The following is an 18,144-nucleotide window of genomic DNA, read 5'->3' as shown; positions in this document are numbered from 1 at the left end:
CCTCCAATTTTGGTGTCATCTGCAAACTTACTAACTGTACCTCTTATGCTCGCATTCAAATCATTTGTGTAAATGACAAAAAGTAGAGGACCCAGCACCGATCCTTGTGGCACTCCACTGGTCACAGGCCTTCAATTTTTTAATATAACAGAATTGTAAAATTAGAAATTATTGTTGTTCAAAATATCAGAGAATGAATATTTAATGTGCTTGAATCACATTCATTACAATGGTTTAATATGGAACTCATATATTCTGAACTTTCAATAAGAATAGGGCTTGGAACAGGAAGCTGAGAGATGAAATAACAAAAGCAAAAGTAATTCCTTCATTCTTAATAACATCGCTATCATGTGGTAGCATGGTGTTCTCATCTAATCACTCTTTCCCACACAATAGTGTCTCTCCTCACAAACCTGCTTTCTCAGATTCCGGGCTGCTTCTGTCATGTTTTTCTTGCTGGTTGCTGTCAGAGTGATGGGAAGATGAGGAAGCAGAAGAGGCTGTTGATCCGTTTTTCTCAGAGTCTTGCTGTGGCTGTGAGTTGATAAGAGGAACACAGTTAGAAAAGTTCTGATGGCTTAGTGCTTGGACTGTGTTGAGGGGAGAGTTGTATTTTTACCAAAATGGGTAGTGGGAGCATCTCACAAGAAAAACTCACAAGAAGTAATTCATGAACGTCTGCAGACTCCCTTCATTGAATGACATTCGAACAAATGAATGAATGATTTATTGTCGTGCATTTTACAGTGAAATAAAATAAAATACAATTTGATTTGTTGCCATAATCTGGGGCCATTTGATGATATAAGAGTAATAGAAAATGAAAAGATATAGTTTAAAGAGAAGTCCATCTACAAATGGGTTCTGAGTTGACTCAGAACTACCAGCACCCTGCCAGACCCAACTAACATCAAAGTTGCCGAACTGAATACTAGAACATTATTATGAATTGAAAAAGTAGACTCGGTATACAAGCAGTTAAGTGTTGTGACATTGTGGCTAGCGTCCCTGCCTCTGTGCAAGAAGCTCCAGTTTCAAGTCCCAACCCAGAACACTCTGATCAGGGTGTGTTTGTAACCTGGCTCAACAAGTTGAGTACGAAGCTGCCAATCCTTCCAACACATGCTAAAGGCAGGTGGTGAGAGTGGCAGAAATTCCTGGCCAGCTGTGTGATAGAAAGAAAGTTATAGATTCTACCATCATTACCATAGCTGCGGATTACAATGTGCAAACACCTAAGTTCATGTTGCCACTCCAAGCCAGAGTCGCTGAGCTACAATATGTCACCATATAAACAATTATTATACATAAGCCCTGAAATAATTGACTGAATATTAATGTACAAATGCCTAATATGTTGCTATGAAATTACATTAATTATTTTACTCATGATATTAGTCAATTTTTACTAAGAAAATAATCTAACCATATTAACATGTATTCAATGTGTTATAAGTTGTGGAAGCTGTCTAATGTTATGGGGTGACAGGTGAGTGGGACTTGCTTCAGGATAAGATATAGACAGCAGTGTTTTGGAACAGTTGAAGTCTATACAAAGTGGAAGATACAAGGTTGTTAAAGGGGGCCTATTTTGGTGCCGCGGTAGTGTCCCTAACCCTGAACCAAGAGACCTGGGTACAAGTCCCACCTGCTCCAGAGGTTAGGTTGATTAGAAAAATATGTTAAACTTCAAAAGATGAGATTGTGAAATGGATGTTGTTTGTAGTCAGGTGGTGGGCAATAATTGGGAAAGCCTTGTGATCAAGTATGTAGGAGCAGCTAAAACAAGGAATATTTTATTGTGTGTCTCTGAAGATAAAAGCTTTTTAGTGAATTTAGACTAGGCGTCAGTATGCTATCCTTCATCTCCTCGCAGTCTGAGCTTATGCTGAAGTTGGGTAGAAGACCACTGCAATAATTGATTCTGGGAGTGAAGATTTCAAAAGCAAAAGGTTGTATGGAAGCAGAAAATATTATGGCATTAGAAGAGATCAGGCTATGAAATTGTAACTTAGGCTCAAACTACGATGCCCAGGATATGATCAGACGTTGGGGAAGGCAAGGTAGTGGCACTGGTGATTATTAGAAGACCATTGAATCCAGAAACTCAGCTAATGTTCTGCAAACCTGGTTCAAATTCTGCCACAGCAGATGGTGAAATTTTAATTCAATAAAAGAAAATTCTCTCAACTGCTTTCTGAAATGGGAGAAAGTGAGCACTGCAGATGTTGAAGATGAGTCAAAGACTGTGGTGCGGGAAAAGCACAACCAGTCAGGCAGCATCCGAAGAGCAGACGAATCGATTTTCAAGCCTAACTCATTCTTGATGAAGAGCTTATGATCGAAACGTCAATTCTCCTGCTCCTCGGATACTACCTGATTGGCTGTGCTTTTCTAGCACCACACTTTTTGACTCTGACTTCTGAAATGGCCTAGCAAGTCACTCAGCTTAAAGGCAGATAGGGACAGGTAATAAATGGTTGCCAGCTAGCAATGCCCATGTCCCAGGAATGCATTATAAAAAAAGGTTAAGCCTGATAAAGTGACCAGAGACTAAAATGGAACAGGGAGATTAGGGTTTGGAATTTATGGTGAGAGCCAAAGATAATGCCTTCAGTTTTCCCAGTGTTTAACTAGACAATGATGGTTGATTCAAAGTTAATTACTGGGAAAAGTAATGGATTGATACAGCTGGATGTTATCAACATCCATGGATTGTGTTATTAGGATCAGCACATCAAGGAACTGGAGAGTACCAAGGGTAGAACCTAGAACCATGAATTTGAAGTTAAACATCACACAACACCAGGTTGTTATCCAACAGGTTTATTTGGAAGTACAAGCTTTTGGAGCACTGCTGCTTCTTCAGGTTACTACCTGACAAAGGAGTACTTCCATATAAGCCTGTTAGACTATAACCTGTGGCTGTGTGACTTTTAACTTTGGCCACCCCAGTCCAACACACACCTCCACATAATGGCTATCATGAATTTGAAGGCAGCGGTACCAGAGGGAGGAAAACAATCTATTTTAGGAGGTTATTTATTTCTAGTCAGATAAGTAAGTGTGTAACCAAGCAAAAATATTCCTATGAACTGGATAACAGAGGCAAAATATTGAGGTGGAACAACATGGATGACTGTGAAAAAGGTGATAAAGATTGAGCTTGGATAGTGCACTACAGGGCACAGAGGATGTTATTTCTGACTTTAGTTCGGATTATTTGGATGCTGTGGTAAGGATGGAAACCAAATTGGAGAGATTCATATGGAACTGTGGGGTCAGACATGGGTGGGAGAAAGTAGAGGGAATCACTTGCATTGTATTAAAATGCAGCAAATCAAAGTTCCACTAGAGGGCAGCAAACAATACAGCGACACATACAGAATTGTACAATTGGAATATCCTGTACAAGTCCTGGTGTCTTAATTTACCACAGGACACTAATTATTAAGGTCTTTTAAATGCTCATTCCGTTGATATAACTTTTTAACTCCATGATGGGAGAGACAGTAGAAGTGATCATGAGTTAAATCAACAACAAAGAGAAAACAAAGTCTAGGAATGATACCCAAACACTACTTTTCATCTTCTAAGCTTTTGTTTCAAATCTTGGTGGCTTCCTGTGCAATGGGCTGAGGATTCAAAAAAGTAGTTGTAAAACCTGCAACAAGAATAATGTTAGCAAACTGCCTCTTAATACTCCATAACCTGGTCTAAATGATACATCTCAGGCTTGTGCTAACATATTACTGCTGGACCCATCTGCTTAGCAATTTAAAAAATACAGAAAATGTTAGAAATACTCAGCAGGTCTGGCAGAATCTGTAAAGACATAAACAGTGTTACTATTCAAGCTCAGAAACCCACTTCAGAGGTTTCTGAACAGTTTGGGAAGGTCTTTGAAGTAAACTTTCTTCCTCTCTGTTTCTCCACTGATCCTACCAGATCTGCTCAGTATTCCGAGCACTTGCTTTATTAATTTCAAATTTCTAATGTCTACAATATTTTCGTTTTGCTGTTTGGTTATTCATGTTCAGATTGAACTGAAATAGCGATAAGAGTGGCCAACATGGTTCCAGGCTCACATCTCTATGATAATAGAACTGAAGTTTTAAAACACTCAGTCCTGCTGCTTTGATGAATAATGAGTGAGGTTTCACTGCTGGCAGATCTGTGATGTGTCACATCTGGAGTTGTGCTATTCAGCAGTACCATTGGGAGATGCCTATCCTTGATGGGTTAGATTTAGAGAGCAGCTGACAGGTTGTTTTGACAATGAATTGGTAAGAAAGGTGAACAAAATAAGTATTGGACATGACCTCTCTCCTAATCTATGTACGGAATAGTCCATTGAGGGCACTAAGGCATAATTTTGGAATGGCAACGAAATTTGATGATAATGTTTTCAGGAGCAAGGCCCTTAGTACAAGAAACAACTATAATGGAAAATATTAGGAAGATGAGGAAAATCAAGGGTTAATAATTGTGTTATGGCAAACCCGAGGAGAATGGCATAAATGAGGGGCATTTGAGTCTTGAGGAGGAACTAATTAGTGTAAGTAATGTGAATGTAGGATGAATAAGTGGGTTTAAGATTATACTTTAGACTTTAGGAGAAACCAGAGGATAAACTTCAAAAGATTGAATAATGTATGTGTTTGTATGGAAGCTAGAAGTTGGTAGCAGACTCCTCAACTGCACAAATGAACAAGTTATCCTGTGCCTAGTCACCAGGATTATGGGAAATTAATTTTGTCTGACTGTCATGCTTGGTTCAATGATTGAAAAACCTGCCTAGAGAAAATAATGCAAGGGAATTGGTGCACAATGAAACATCATTGATAGCATCATATATCTGCCTTCCTGCTATTGCCAGGCATAGGTTGTGTTCTCAGCATACCCCTGAGAAGATATTAATTACACAAAACATTCCAAAAATACACAGTGAGTTCTCTATTGCTGGTGGCCATCTGATATGAAAACAGAAAATGCATGAAAAATTCAACAGGTCTGATAGCATCCGTGGATATTGAAAGTGAGTTACATTTTAAGCTGATGACCTCTCATTAGAAGTAGAACTAATTATGTGCTCCTGTGACTGCTTGGTAAGTTATCTGATGTCTCAGTCACCATTAAGTATCAGAGCTGAGTAAACACATTCATTTGCTTTATCTGCAATTCTTGAATGGTTCATAGTATTGAAATTTGACTCCACCTTAATTACAACACACACTCAGGATTTTGAGGCAGTTTCCTGCTTTTTCCCCTGCAATTTTTCACCTAATTGATGGAACTGGTGTAATGCATTGAAGTTAAGGATTGTTATTAGTGTCCCTACTTACCCCACTCTCCAATGCCTTGCTCTTGAATTACACCTCTTGACTCATACCGCAAGAGCTAAACTGGCCATGCAACTGCTTTCTTTAGATAGATAAGCACAAAGGTAACTTTAGAATGTCTCCAGTTTCACTGTGCACCAACACACAGTGTCCTTTGCCTGGGAGAGTTTGATGTGAACATGTAGCATGGCTAAAGTAGAATAATATTGCATTCTCTCACACTCTTGCTGAGGAGAACACTAAACATTAAAGTTGATTCTCTGATATAAATTAGGAAGGAGATAATTGATCAAGGAGACAGAATCATTGTGTAATTGGTTCTAAATGGTGGAGTAAGTATTAGGAAAACCATAAATGTCTTGGTCCAATCACATGGACTTTTCAAGTTATACAATTTAGATATTGGGAATAGAAGCAGTCTCCTTTTAAATGTTACACTAATGAAGCTACAATTTATATTAAATAATGAAATTGCCACTGTTTGCCTTCATCCTCTAACAGAAACTTGTTTTCATGTTTGAATGTGAGTAGCAAGCAGTGACCAAGGAAAACAATTTCCAAATGGCACTAATTACCATGAGATGCCTCTTTTAGTCACAGCGATAGTTTTCAGCTGCCAGAGACATAAGAGGGCAGTCCAAAAGGAGTTGATAATCTCAAATTCTTCACTGTGAAATGAGTTGCAATAATAACTATTTACACTATATTAATTATAATTTGTGAACTCAGTGCCTGTGAGTTGCCCTGTTTGAGGGTAATTGTAGGGATGGGTGTCTTAGGTGTCAACAGACGTGCCATCTCCACTGCTGAGAATGTTTTGTGCATGAATCAGATGATTGAGAGCTGACCAATCTGAGGCCAGAAGCTCTTGGGTCTCAAAGGCATAGTCTACCCTTCAGGGAATCCAACAGTGAGAAGCTCTGTTTTCTCCTTCTGCTCCTTACTTGGTGGGGATTTAGGGAGACAAGTGTCCTCTAGGCTAAGGCAAGGCTTTCAGAATACCTCCTCTTGACCATACTGGACCTTTTATTATACACAGATTGAGCAAATGGAAGGTTGCCCTGGTTACTCCCATCAGGAAAATAGGCACTTTCTTTGGATGTCAGGAAGGCAGGAAATCAGAGCAGTAAAAACATGAGACACTTAAGTAGCCATTAATTGACTATTTAATATTTCGAATTGCTGGCAACTTTACAAAGTTCCCAGTGGTCCTTCGCACCCAACACTTAATTGGTGATGTGGCAAAAAGAAGCAACTATCTCTCCAAAGTCAACTTGCCTAATTATTTACCAAACAGAAGTAACGAACAAACTCTGGATGATGGAGATCAGAAATATAAGGGTCATTGGACTTGAAATGTTAATTCTGTTTTCTCTCCACAGATACTAGCAGACCTGCTGAGTTTCTTCAATAATTTTTGTTTCTGCTGAATTATTTCCCCTTCTCCTCAACTCCAGGGAGAAGAAAATTGCACCCATTTTGTTTTCCTGCTTGTTTATCTTTCATCCCGAAAATCCTGCCCCGGGAGTCTATGAACTAAATCAATCTGAATGAATTTGGAAAGGTTTATTCAGTCACTGTGAATAACTGGTTGATAAAACAATGAAGTTTACAATTTCTTGCTTTATTTTCTGCAAACTACAGGCAATTTTGAATTGTACATTCAAACTCTCCTGAAAATGTGCCAGAAACACCTTCACAAATCCAAATGAAGCCTAAATCAAAAAGTGTGGTGCTGGAAACGCACAGCCAGTCAGGCTGCATCCGAGGAGCAGGAGTGTCTTCATTCCTGATGAAGGGCTTATGCTCAAAACGTCAACTCTCCTCCTCCTTGGTTGCTGCTTGATCAGCTGTGCTTTTCCAGCAACACACCTTTTGAGTCTGATCTCCAGCATCTGTAGTCCTCATTTCTCTAGAAGCCAAAATCAGCCAGACAAAGAGTTCAATGCTCTCACTGAGGATTAAGGTCATATTGCTATATACTGAGAAATTCTAAAGGACAAATGTCAGAGAATTAGATAGTCATAGAGTTTCAGATGCTGAGAAATTGTCTGTTAATTAAACAATTGTTTGGTGCTGCGCATATCTGAATGTCTTTCAAAGCAGTCACAATGTTTACAAGACAATTAATTTGTTGAAAAATGTCCATTGGAATAATGGATCTGACCCTCTAGTTGTATTGGTGGACAATCACCATGACATTTCCCACCTATTTCAACTTGGTATTCTCTCACCTGTAGTAATAACTCCCGGAGTCTCTTGAGTTGTGATTCAAGCTGTTTGTTATGGTCTTCCAAGATCTGCATCCTGGTCTCCAGCCGAGTCTTGTGCTGTCGGAGCAATCGCGCCTCAGCAAGAAGCTCTGTGTCTCTGGGGCTGAGAGGCGAGCTTGGGGATTCCTCTTTTCCAGACGAAGATATTGCTGCCTCTTCATGTTGCCATTTCAATCGTCTGTACTCTTCCTGCAAGATCCTTGGAGAAATTATTTTTAAAAAATGTAATGACAACAAACTTTGCATTTGATGTTTCTTTGAATCCTCTAGTTCTATTGTTCCGTGATGGATGGGGAATGAAACAAGGCACCAGAGTTTACATAGTCACAATTCACTAATCTTACAGGCTGCTAGCTGTGGGCTGATTGCAAGAAGTACTTGGTCCTTTGACCAATGCAGCATCTTCTCTCAGATAGAGAATACCACTGACAAACATTTATGTTTCTCTAATTGTTAGAGGAGGAAATATTTTGGTTGCCAAGGTTAGAGGGCTGCATACCAAGGAAGAAATTAATTTCACTATGTTTCCTAAGAATCTTAAAATTGAGGGCACAAGTTCATGATAAAGCTGCCTTAAGGATTCCTGTCATGTTCAGCTATGATGTGGATATTTCATCTTCTGGCCTGTGAATAAGACTGAATTTAAGCAACGTGGATGAGATCATGGTTAATTTTGTGTTTCAAGCCTGCACCCACTCATAAGTGGGTTCAGTCTGTTCAAAACTCATTTCCATTAGAATCTTTGCAGTGGAAAATAAAAATAAGATTTTTATTTAAATAGTTTGGGTCAGACTAAGGCCCAGGTTCCAAAAATGACCAGATAGTGTCTAATCCACTGTACCATTTGTTGTACAATGTAATGGTTCTGAAAGGGCTAATATTTGAGACTGCAGTAAGCTCAACCCAGTCTGATGATATCATAAGACTTGGGCGGAGAAAGACAAAACATCTTAGGATCTCGAAGAGGACAATCCTGTTATCCTGGGTCCACCAAGGGTCTAAATAACAATATTTATCTTACCAATGTAACTTGTACCTGATGCTATCATAGAATAAATTGCATCTTGTTTAAGGCAAGAGGCTCTTCTTATTAAAACTCACTACTACTCTACTCCCCTACTACTGTAAACCACGTAAGACCTTTGACACGGTTAAGGAAAAAGGATGCTGACCCCAACCACAAAGTGGCCATAGTTGGCAACACAGCATGTACAACATATTTGCTGTCCTGCTATGGAACTTACTTTAATAGCACAACTGGAAATTTAGACTTGACAACACGAAGACTGCACTGGGATATTATGTTCTTGTTATTGGAGTATCAATGGTCCCTTGGCCGTCTACCATTACCAAGAATATGATGGGTTTTTCATACCGATTCTCATGCTCAAGATGTCCAATAATGGCCTCCAGTTCGGTCTTCTCTTCGGTGTCCAGTGCGCTCAAGAGCTGGTTTGGATTGTGGGTTGGATTTTGAAGAGAGTCTCGATCTGTTCCTGGGCTGAAATATTGAATCACCAACTGCTCATCATCTCTGCATGTACATAAAGAGCCTGCTGTGAATTTTTCAATCACATGACATTATTGTCTTTAACTCAGTACAGACCTACCTCATGGGAACTAATCAATTGTGTTTATTTTCATTTATAATACTCTGAAACTAATACTCTGATAAATTTGTTTAGGGTTATTTTGGATGCATCTTAATGTATGAGTGCATGGGTTAATGTCAGGTAGCTTGCAATGGTAGGGAGCTGGAAATGGCTGACAAGGATTAAAGTTCAGGGAGGAGATGGCCAAATAGTATTATTGCTGGACTGTTAATTCAGAGACGAGAGTGTGGTGCTGGAAAAGCACAGCAGGTCAGGCAGCATCCGAGAAGCAGGAGAATTGATGTTTCGGGCAAAAGCCCTTCATCCTGTTAATCCAGAGACCCAGGTAATGTTCTGGTGCAAATCCTACCATGACAGATGATGGAATTTGAATTCAATTTAAAAAAGTTGGAATTATGTGTCCAATGATGACCATGAATCAATTGTTGGAAAAGTCCATCTGGTTTGTTAATGCTTGTTAGGGAAGGAAATCTGCTGTCCTTACCTGGTCTGGCCAACATGTGACTCCAGACCCATAGCAATGTTTAGATTAGATTCTCTACAGTGTGGAAACAGGCCCTTTGACCCAACAAGTCCACACCGCCCCTCTGAAGAGAAATCCACCCAGGCCCATTCCCCTATCCTATATTTATCCCTGACTAACACACCTAACACTGTGGTGTTAGCATGGCCAATTCACCTGACCTGCACATCTTTGGATTGTGGGAGGAAACCCGAGCACCCGGAGGAAACCCACACAGACATGGGGAGAATGTGCAAACTCCACACAGGCAGGTGGGAATTGAACCCAGGTCCCTGGTGCTATGAGGCAGCAGTGCTAACCACTGAGCCACCGTGCCACCCAAATGTTGTTCACTCTTAACTGCCCTCTGAGCAATTAGGAATGGGCAATAAATGCAGGCCTAACCCATGATACCCACATTCTGTGAATGATTAAAGAAAAGGACTGACGTGTCCTCAACTTGACTCTATGCTTGAAGGCAACACAAAAATACTTGGAGATATTGGACTAGAATATCAAAAATAAACTTGGTCTGGCAACAGAGCTAAATAAAAATGATGCTCTCTGAAAGAGTTACAAATTAACGATGCAGCATGTATTTTCTGTCCATGTTCAGGACTGATACTGTTGTGGAATAGCTGCAATAACTGATGTGTTCTTGATGTAAAGGCAGAGAACAGACTTAAGCACTTCCAATTTCTTGTTGCCCTACTCTGAACATGCGTTTGTGTGTGACTGAGAGCCCAAATATATTTTATTGATTTCAAAAGCTGTAGTCTGCGTACAACTGGTTCAAGCCTCTTTTTTGGCAAATAAACTGTTAGCCGTAACTAGTCCAGAGGTTAATTACATCTGCAGCAGCCCAATGCCATTTAGTCCAGTTGGTATTTTATTTATCCATATAGCAAAGTAATGTACATCAACAAATGCAATTTGAACTCATCCATAAGCTATATGTTAATATAGATCTTTGCTTAATTGGAGTACTTATTTTCTGGCAGCTTTTTCTTCAAAATTTTGCATCTTGCATATCTCTTTCCTTAAGATTAGGGTGCATGTTAAGATGCAATAACACTGTCTCCTTCAAGTGATACTTCGTTAAAGGTGTGCGCAGGTGTCAGTGAGAAAGTATCCTGTACCTCTTGTCTGACATACATTCATGTACATTATGAGCAGGATTCACTGATTTTTATCCAGAAAAAGAATGCTGATCAATTTGTTTTCAATGCATCATTTGGTATTGCTGAGGCCAAGAGTATTTACCTCATCACTGTCCCACTGAGATCAGTATACTAGGATGAAATTACATTCCTTTCTGGTTTTCTATGACTTATTGTTCGTTTATCAGCTGGAGTAGGGCACCTCTGGAGTTTAACCTTGAGCCAACCCTGCAGCCTTCTCCAATTGAATTACAATCTATTACTTTAATCACAATCGTAATTTTCATACTCATCTATCTTTGCAGATTTTACACCTGTGCAACTTGGTGTTGTATTTGGGCCAACACATGGTATCTGTATATCTGAAATTTCACTGGGAATAATTCTCTATATGTGTCCAGATCAATATCTATCCTTCGCTGCCTGTGAATATGTTATTATCATATTGTTGTTGTAGGACTTCATTGCATACAAGTTATTGCTGTGTCTTGAAGGGTCGGATGGCTTATTCCTGCTCCTAGTTCTTATGTCTCAAGCATTAAACAATGACTACATTTCAAAAGTTACTTCAATAACTGAAATGCTTCAGGAGCTCCTGAAGATATCAAAGGTGCTATCTAAATACAAGTCTTTCTTTTAAAGTGTTTGTTAATAGTGTGATGATGCTGTAACTTTAAGAGGTTATTTTGTCCTATTTTTTGAAGAGAGATTGTAAGGCAGAGGTTCCAAGCAGTCTCTACGAATGTAAACAATTTGTGAGACCTTGCAGTTTTTTTTAAAAGTTGGGACAATGGAAGCAGCTTGAATGGGTGTGGCCAGCTCCCACAGACTCGGCTTTCTAGTATTTTTTAGTTTTTAGGTTTAATTTGAAGCAAAGTCTTTGGGGTCTCAAGAGTTGGAAACTTTAGTGAATGCCTCCTAGCTGCTACTTCCACTGAACTTTCTCTTGATGTTTTTTTGCTGGATTGGAGAACTGCATGTGAGAGTCTGTGGGTAAATTTGCCTTTTTGCCAAAGGGTATGTTTATGAGATGTTACTATATTGGAACAGTTAATTAGTGATAAGTACTGTATCTATTATACAGTTAAGTTTTCCAATAATTAAGTTGTTCTAAATTCCTCTTTCTTTTATTTGTATTTTAACTTTAATGTTTAAATAAATTGTATTTTGCTTAAAGTCGAATGGTTTGACCAGTCACATCAAATTTAGAAAATAGCACTTCACATCTGCCTTTAAAATAAGAAAAAAATAGGGTCTAGGCTGCCTTCTTAAAATATATTGAGGAGATCTGATCTGGTCCATAACACATGTGCTTCTTTTCTTACTTTAAGTGGTGTAAGGTGAAATATAATCATCATCTAATAGATGTTATATTACAAATACTAGCATTGATTTTGCCTCATGTAGCTTCTTTTTTACATCTGTCACTGAAGGTGTGTGAGGGAAATATTTTTACCCTTGGTTGCTAGTCTGTTTGTAAACAATTTATGTCAAAAACTGATGGATGTAATTCAATGAAATCTCATTTGTAGATAGGGTATGGCTAAACAAAAATGAACACTTTTATGGCAGAGATGCATGTCTGGATCTTGGAATTCTTTTAAAGGATCCATTAACATTGGGAGGTAGTATAGACAGACTCGTTTTTTAAAATGTTGAGGGTTGCTTTATTGAGAATGCTGTTGATTATTTTAGAATTTTCTCAGCTGCTGTGTTGGATTTTGTCCTAGGTGTCAAAACGTGGGCAGGGTTTTCAGAGCAGGGTTTTGGATTGACCTGAAGCTTCCTTGTATTTATAGAGCCTAAAACAGGCAAGGGAAAAGCCTCAAGAAAGTAACTGCAGTAATATTGAGCTAACGTAGCATGTGTGTTTTATTGCGTGCCCTCTCTATTGTTCCATGCATTTACTTTGCAACAAAAAAGAAGTCATTTTCAAATACTCACACGCTTTCATCAGGTGAGAGGCTGCCACTGAAGAAAGAACAATTCTTACTTTCCATTTCTGCGAGCCTGAGAGACAACAATGTATCATTTTAGTTAATGAATGGTTTAATATTTTTTAAAAATTGCTAGTTAAGTATTGGGGAATAGAAATCTCTTCTACTTGGCTCAGAACTATGCAATCATATTTCTGAACCAATGTACTCTTGATTCAAAAAAGACTTGCTGAGTACCATTTAAACTCCTACTTAAAGTTTATGAGTAGGCACAGTTTAGAGTTTGGACAGGAATTATATGCTTATCTTGTACTTTAAAAGAGGAATCATTCAGTCTGGTTGACTGGATTAAAGAGGAGTTGGTGATAGTGAGGGAGGGCACTCAGTAGGCTAGTTGGAGCAGTTGTAATGGGACCTCCAGCAGGATGTGGTAACGGTATGGGAGGACATTGAGCAGGGCATCTGGAGGGTGTGAGCTGATGATGTCTCTTTTGTCATCTGGGTCTCTGCTTCACAGTGGACAGACATTCCCTATCATGGCCACAGTGAGCTCTCCCTATCCATCTTGAATCATTCTTCTCGTATAGTGGGGTTTCCATTCCTTTGTGATCCAACCAAAGCTCGAATGGAAGTATGGAACCTGAGAGTATCTGTAGTGTTGGAGTCAAATGTGTTAAGACATATGCAGGCATCCTTGAAAAGTATGTTTGGTGACTGCTATAAGCATTACATTACAATGTTGGCAGGTAGCGGTTAGGAGTCTTTGACCTTGCTCTATGCACTCAAGATGTACAGGATTGTAAACCTATTCTTTTACCAGCCCACACCATCACTGTTCTGGAACTCTCATGCGAGCAGTCTCCAACTGGTCAACATCAGACATAGCTAGAACATAGAGCTCCCACTTGGTTTAACCCCATGAGCTGCACTTGTCACTGTGGGAGAAAGGGGTAGGGTAACCAGGAGTAGGGTAACACGTAGTGACAAAAATGATTATATCCAGCTAATAATGTCCAAGGATGTCCAGTCCGCTACTTTCAAATGTCTGCCAAGCTGAGGACAATGGAGATCCAATGGACCACAAAACTGGAACTGATTCAGTACAGGTCAGGCAAAAATAATTGTGGTCAGGCGACCCATGACCTCCAGGATTGCAACAGAAATATTAATTTTTTTTAACGAGAATGGATAAAAACTTGAATGTGGAAACCAAGTTTAAACCAAGCCGGAATCTGCAACTTGCAACCAGCAGAGCTGGAATCGACTGTTTTCATGCAGCTAGGCCTTGGACAATCATCTTCCCGTTGAGACCAAACAGACCTGGAACTGCCTGGATAAGTACTAATGGACACATTGTTTCAGAATAAACTGTTGTTCCCAATTCCTGTGAATCCTCTTTGTTCGAAGCATATCACACAGACTTGGAGGAACTCAAGTATAGTGGGAGACCAGAGACATAGAGTGACAAGGATAGCACTCGACAGTTAAAGGTTCTGTGGCCTCCAAATATGGAAAGTAGTCATCTCATTGGATCTTCCTGCCTCTGCTCCATGCTAGTATCAGATACAAATCACAAAATCTTCGAGAAGGGCACAAAGTGATAGATAAAAGGGCAACTTGAAATCCCAGTACTCTGTTTTTTGCACCTTCTTCAAAGGCATCTCCAGATACACAGCCATGGTGAGATGGTCTGAAGACCAGAATGAGAATCTTCTACCTTGTGGTGAGCATCATCAGACCCAGAAGACCAGAACTAGCCCTAGAGGAGAGGGGAACCCCAAATCGGTGACTGCAGATCGTGAAACATCAGCCAATCCTCAAATTCTCAGGAACAGCCTGCCCCAGCCTTACTGAACAGGTATTACCTGTCTTTTCAGACAAACAGGTCAAATACATTGGCAGGAACTTGTAGATAGAGTGTAGCAAATTCTTAAAACCATGTGTCATAAATAGAGAGCTGGTGTTGAATTGAGAATGTTCACTTAGAGAGTTAAGACTGAAGAGCCCTGTGAAGAGATTGGTAGAGTTTGATAGAGCTTAATTAAAGTACAACAGTAGAACCTGATAAACATTTTCCTTAATAAAGTGTTTAATAAAGATGTGTTAGACCTTCCCCTGACTCTTGTCCTCTTTGGGAGCAAGTGAGGACTGCAGATGCTGGAGATCAGAGTCAGAAAGTGTGGTGCTGGAAAAGCTCATCAGATCAGACAGCATCCGAGGAGCAGGAGAGTCAACGTTTCAGGCATAAACCCTTCATCATTCCTACCAAGTGATGTACCAACCCTTATTATCCAAAGGCTGAACAGTGCAAATGATTGAACTGTACATTGCAGGACTGTCTGTAAATCTTGCAGCCTGAGCATGAACAGAAGTGGCCTGAGTACGTGCAAGAGCTGGTTAATAATTATAACAATGTGCTATTTTCACCCTTCAGCTATTTTCCAAACTACCTCTTTTTTGGATGAGACTGAGTCCTTCTTATGGGCCATTGCCTTGAGGTCACCACAGCTGCAGATGGAGATGGTTAGAGCAATGAATGCATAGCCAAGCATCACGGCGCTATGCCAAGTCCATGAGATGATGTCCAAAAGGACCAGAAGACAAATGCTGAGATCAAAAACATTGAACTATAACAAGCCTGACAAGACTCTCCTTGCAATTGGTGCAAGGATATTCCTCTGAAACCAGAATATCAGGAATGAATAAGATACAGGATATCCAGGAACCTGAAGGCCATCCAATCACCAAGCTGCTGGACACAGCTCTCAAGAAAGACAAGGGAAACTGGACACATTTCACTTTTGTAAATTGTAAGTCTAAAGTCTTGGTGAGCACACAAGATTAAGTGTTGCCCTAAAAATTGTGAATTGCTATAAAGGCATGTCAATGATACAAATTAATGTCAGTAGAAGAGTAAGAGCTCATCACATTTATCAAATATTGATTTCCCACATCTTTAATGAAGAATTCTGACAGTTTCCATCAACTTACCTGCTAGCATAGTGTTCAATTCTGGAATGTGTATCTGCATGTGGTAACATTGGGGATGAGGCAGGCCTGAAACATAAAATAGACATTGAGGAAACATTTTGAATCTGTTGTTGCTACGTTTTTAGGTTCAATAGTATCAGCTGCTCTAAGAGGATCCAGTGGCCCTGTGACAAAGCATATTTATATTGCCCAATATCTACTTATTTATATGGTGATAGAAAAATGGGGATGTACAAAGAGCTTCCCTTGATGTACAAACTCGATATTGCGACTTCTATAGGGGCATTCCCAAGTGCCTCTTATAATTCTATTTGAGTCAACATTAATCAACAACTTGTGGTGCACAGACATTGCAATCCTGGGCAGCCATTGCTCCCCAAACCTTGAGTTCCTCACTATCAAATGCCGCCCCTTCTATCTACTATCTGCTGTGTACATACTGCCACAAACAAAGGTTGAGGAAGCTCTGGATGAGCTGTACTCCACCACTAACACCCTGGAGACGGAATACCCCAATGCCCTGTTTATTGTAACTGGCGACTTCAATCAAGCCAATCTAAGGAAGGTGTTGCCCAAGTATCACCAGAACATTATCCGCCCCATCAAGGGCCCGAACATTTTAGACGACTGCTACACCACTGTGAAGGATGCCTACCGCTCCAGCCCCCGTCCTCCTTTCGGGAACTCCGACCACAATGCCATGCTTCTTCTCCCAGTTTACAGGCAAAAGCTCAAGCAGGAGACCCCCTCACGGATACAGGTCCAGTGCTGGTTGGAGGAGGCAGAGGATCGACTCCAGTGCTGTCCAGAATTGGCTGATGAGGCCATGTTCAAAAGTCCACAGGTACCATGGACGGGTATGCCACCACCATCACAGACTTTATCAGCAAGTGTGTGGAGGACTGCATACCAAGGAAGTCAATCTGGTGTTCCCCAACAGGAAACCCTGGATGAACCAGGACATATACAACCTGCTAAAAACCAGGCATGAGGCCTTCAGATCAGGAGACCCACTCAAACATTAGGAATCCAAGTATGACCTTCACAGAGCCATTAAGACAGCCAAGCACCAATACCGATCCAAACTAGAGACCCAGACAGACATCCGGCGACTATGGCAAGGACTGAATAACATCACAGGTTCTAAAAAGAGACAGTGCAAGATAGCAGATGATGACACATCCCTTCCAGATCGTCTCAATGCCTTCTATGCCTGCTTTGAGTAGAATTTTGTCAGAGAGGTAACACCTATTCCAACAGGTCCTGACGAACCTATCCCAACAGTCACTGCATCAGAGGTCAGATCAGTTTTCCTACCTGTGAATCCAAGGAAAGCAATGGGACCAGACGGGGTACAGGCCGTGCACTCAGAGCACATGCAGATCAACTGGCAGAGGTCTTCTCAGACATCTTCAACCTCTCCCTGCAGCAGGCCACTGTCACTGCCTGTTTCAAGAGGGCCAACATCATCCCTGTGGCTAAGAAGGCTCATGCAGCATGTCTCAATGACTACTGCCCAGTCACCCTAACTTCGGTGGTCATGAAGTGCTTTTAAAGGCTGGTCATGGCATTAATCAACTCCAGCCTCCCCACTACTCTTGACCCACTCCAATTTGCCTATCGGACCAACAGATCCATGTGAGATGCCATATCACTTGCCCTTCACTCCTAGAACATCTTGACACCAAGCTACGTAAGAATCCTACTTATTGACTTCAACAGTATTATCTCCTCGAGTCTGATTACTAAACTTAATCAGACTAAACCACACTCTTTGCAATTGGATCCTTAGCTTCCTGACCCACAGGCCTCAATCAGTGAAAATTGGGGACAATGTTTCATCATCACTAACACTCAACACTGGAGCCCCTAGGGGTGCATACTCAGCCCCCTACTGTACTCACTGTATTCCCATGACTGCATTGTCAAATACCAGATTAATGCCATTTACAAGTTCGCTGATGACACCACCATAGTCGGTCGAATCTCTAATGGCGACGAAACAGACTATAGACAGGAGGTGGAAGACCTAGAAAAATGGTGCACTGAGAACAACCTAGCTCTCAATGCTGGCAAAACCAAGGAACTCATTATTGACTTTCAGTGGAATGTTATTCATGCCTCCCTACACACTAACAGCACAGAGGTGGAATGAGTGGAGAGTATCAAGCTCCTGTGAGTGGTCATCCACAACAAGCTTTCTTGGACTCTTCATGTGGACGCACTGGTTACAAAGGCACAACAATGTCTCTTCTTTTTCTGGCAGATAAGGAAATTTGGCATGATGGCGAATACTCATGCCAACTTTTATAGGTGCGCCATC

At 40.5% G+C, this 18,144-nt stretch overlaps 1 protein-coding gene across 6 annotated transcripts in view; it reads right to left on the bottom strand.

Moving 5' to 3' along the window:
• Window positions 1–18,144, bottom strand: part of drp2 (dystrophin related protein 2) — a 368,975-nt gene that overhangs the window by 8,373 nt on the left and 342,458 nt on the right. For 5 of the 6 annotated variants that reach the window (XM_043704533.1, XM_043704534.1, XM_043704530.1 and 2 more), the window contains 5 exons: window positions 15,822–15,887; window positions 12,838–12,903; window positions 8,994–9,152; window positions 7,580–7,817; window positions 417–537 (listed from right to left, as the gene is read on the bottom strand). In XM_043704533.1, coding sequence (XP_043560468.1) covers window positions 417–537; window positions 7,580–7,817; window positions 8,994–9,152; window positions 12,838–12,903; window positions 15,822–15,887 — 650 coding nt within the window. The remainder of the gene's footprint in view (window positions 1–416; window positions 538–7,579; window positions 7,818–8,993; window positions 9,153–12,837; window positions 12,904–15,821; window positions 15,888–18,144) is intronic. The other variant, XM_043704536.1, reaches the window with a different exon arrangement.

This window comes from Chiloscyllium plagiosum, chromosome 15 (genome assembly GCF_004010195.1).
Source record: "Chiloscyllium plagiosum isolate BGI_BamShark_2017 chromosome 15, ASM401019v2, whole genome shotgun sequence".
Lineage (NCBI taxonomy): Eukaryota > Metazoa > Chordata > Chondrichthyes > Orectolobiformes > Hemiscylliidae > Chiloscyllium > Chiloscyllium plagiosum.
Note: the sequence above shows the minus strand (reverse complement) of the source record. Positions and strands in the feature narration are given on the sequence as shown.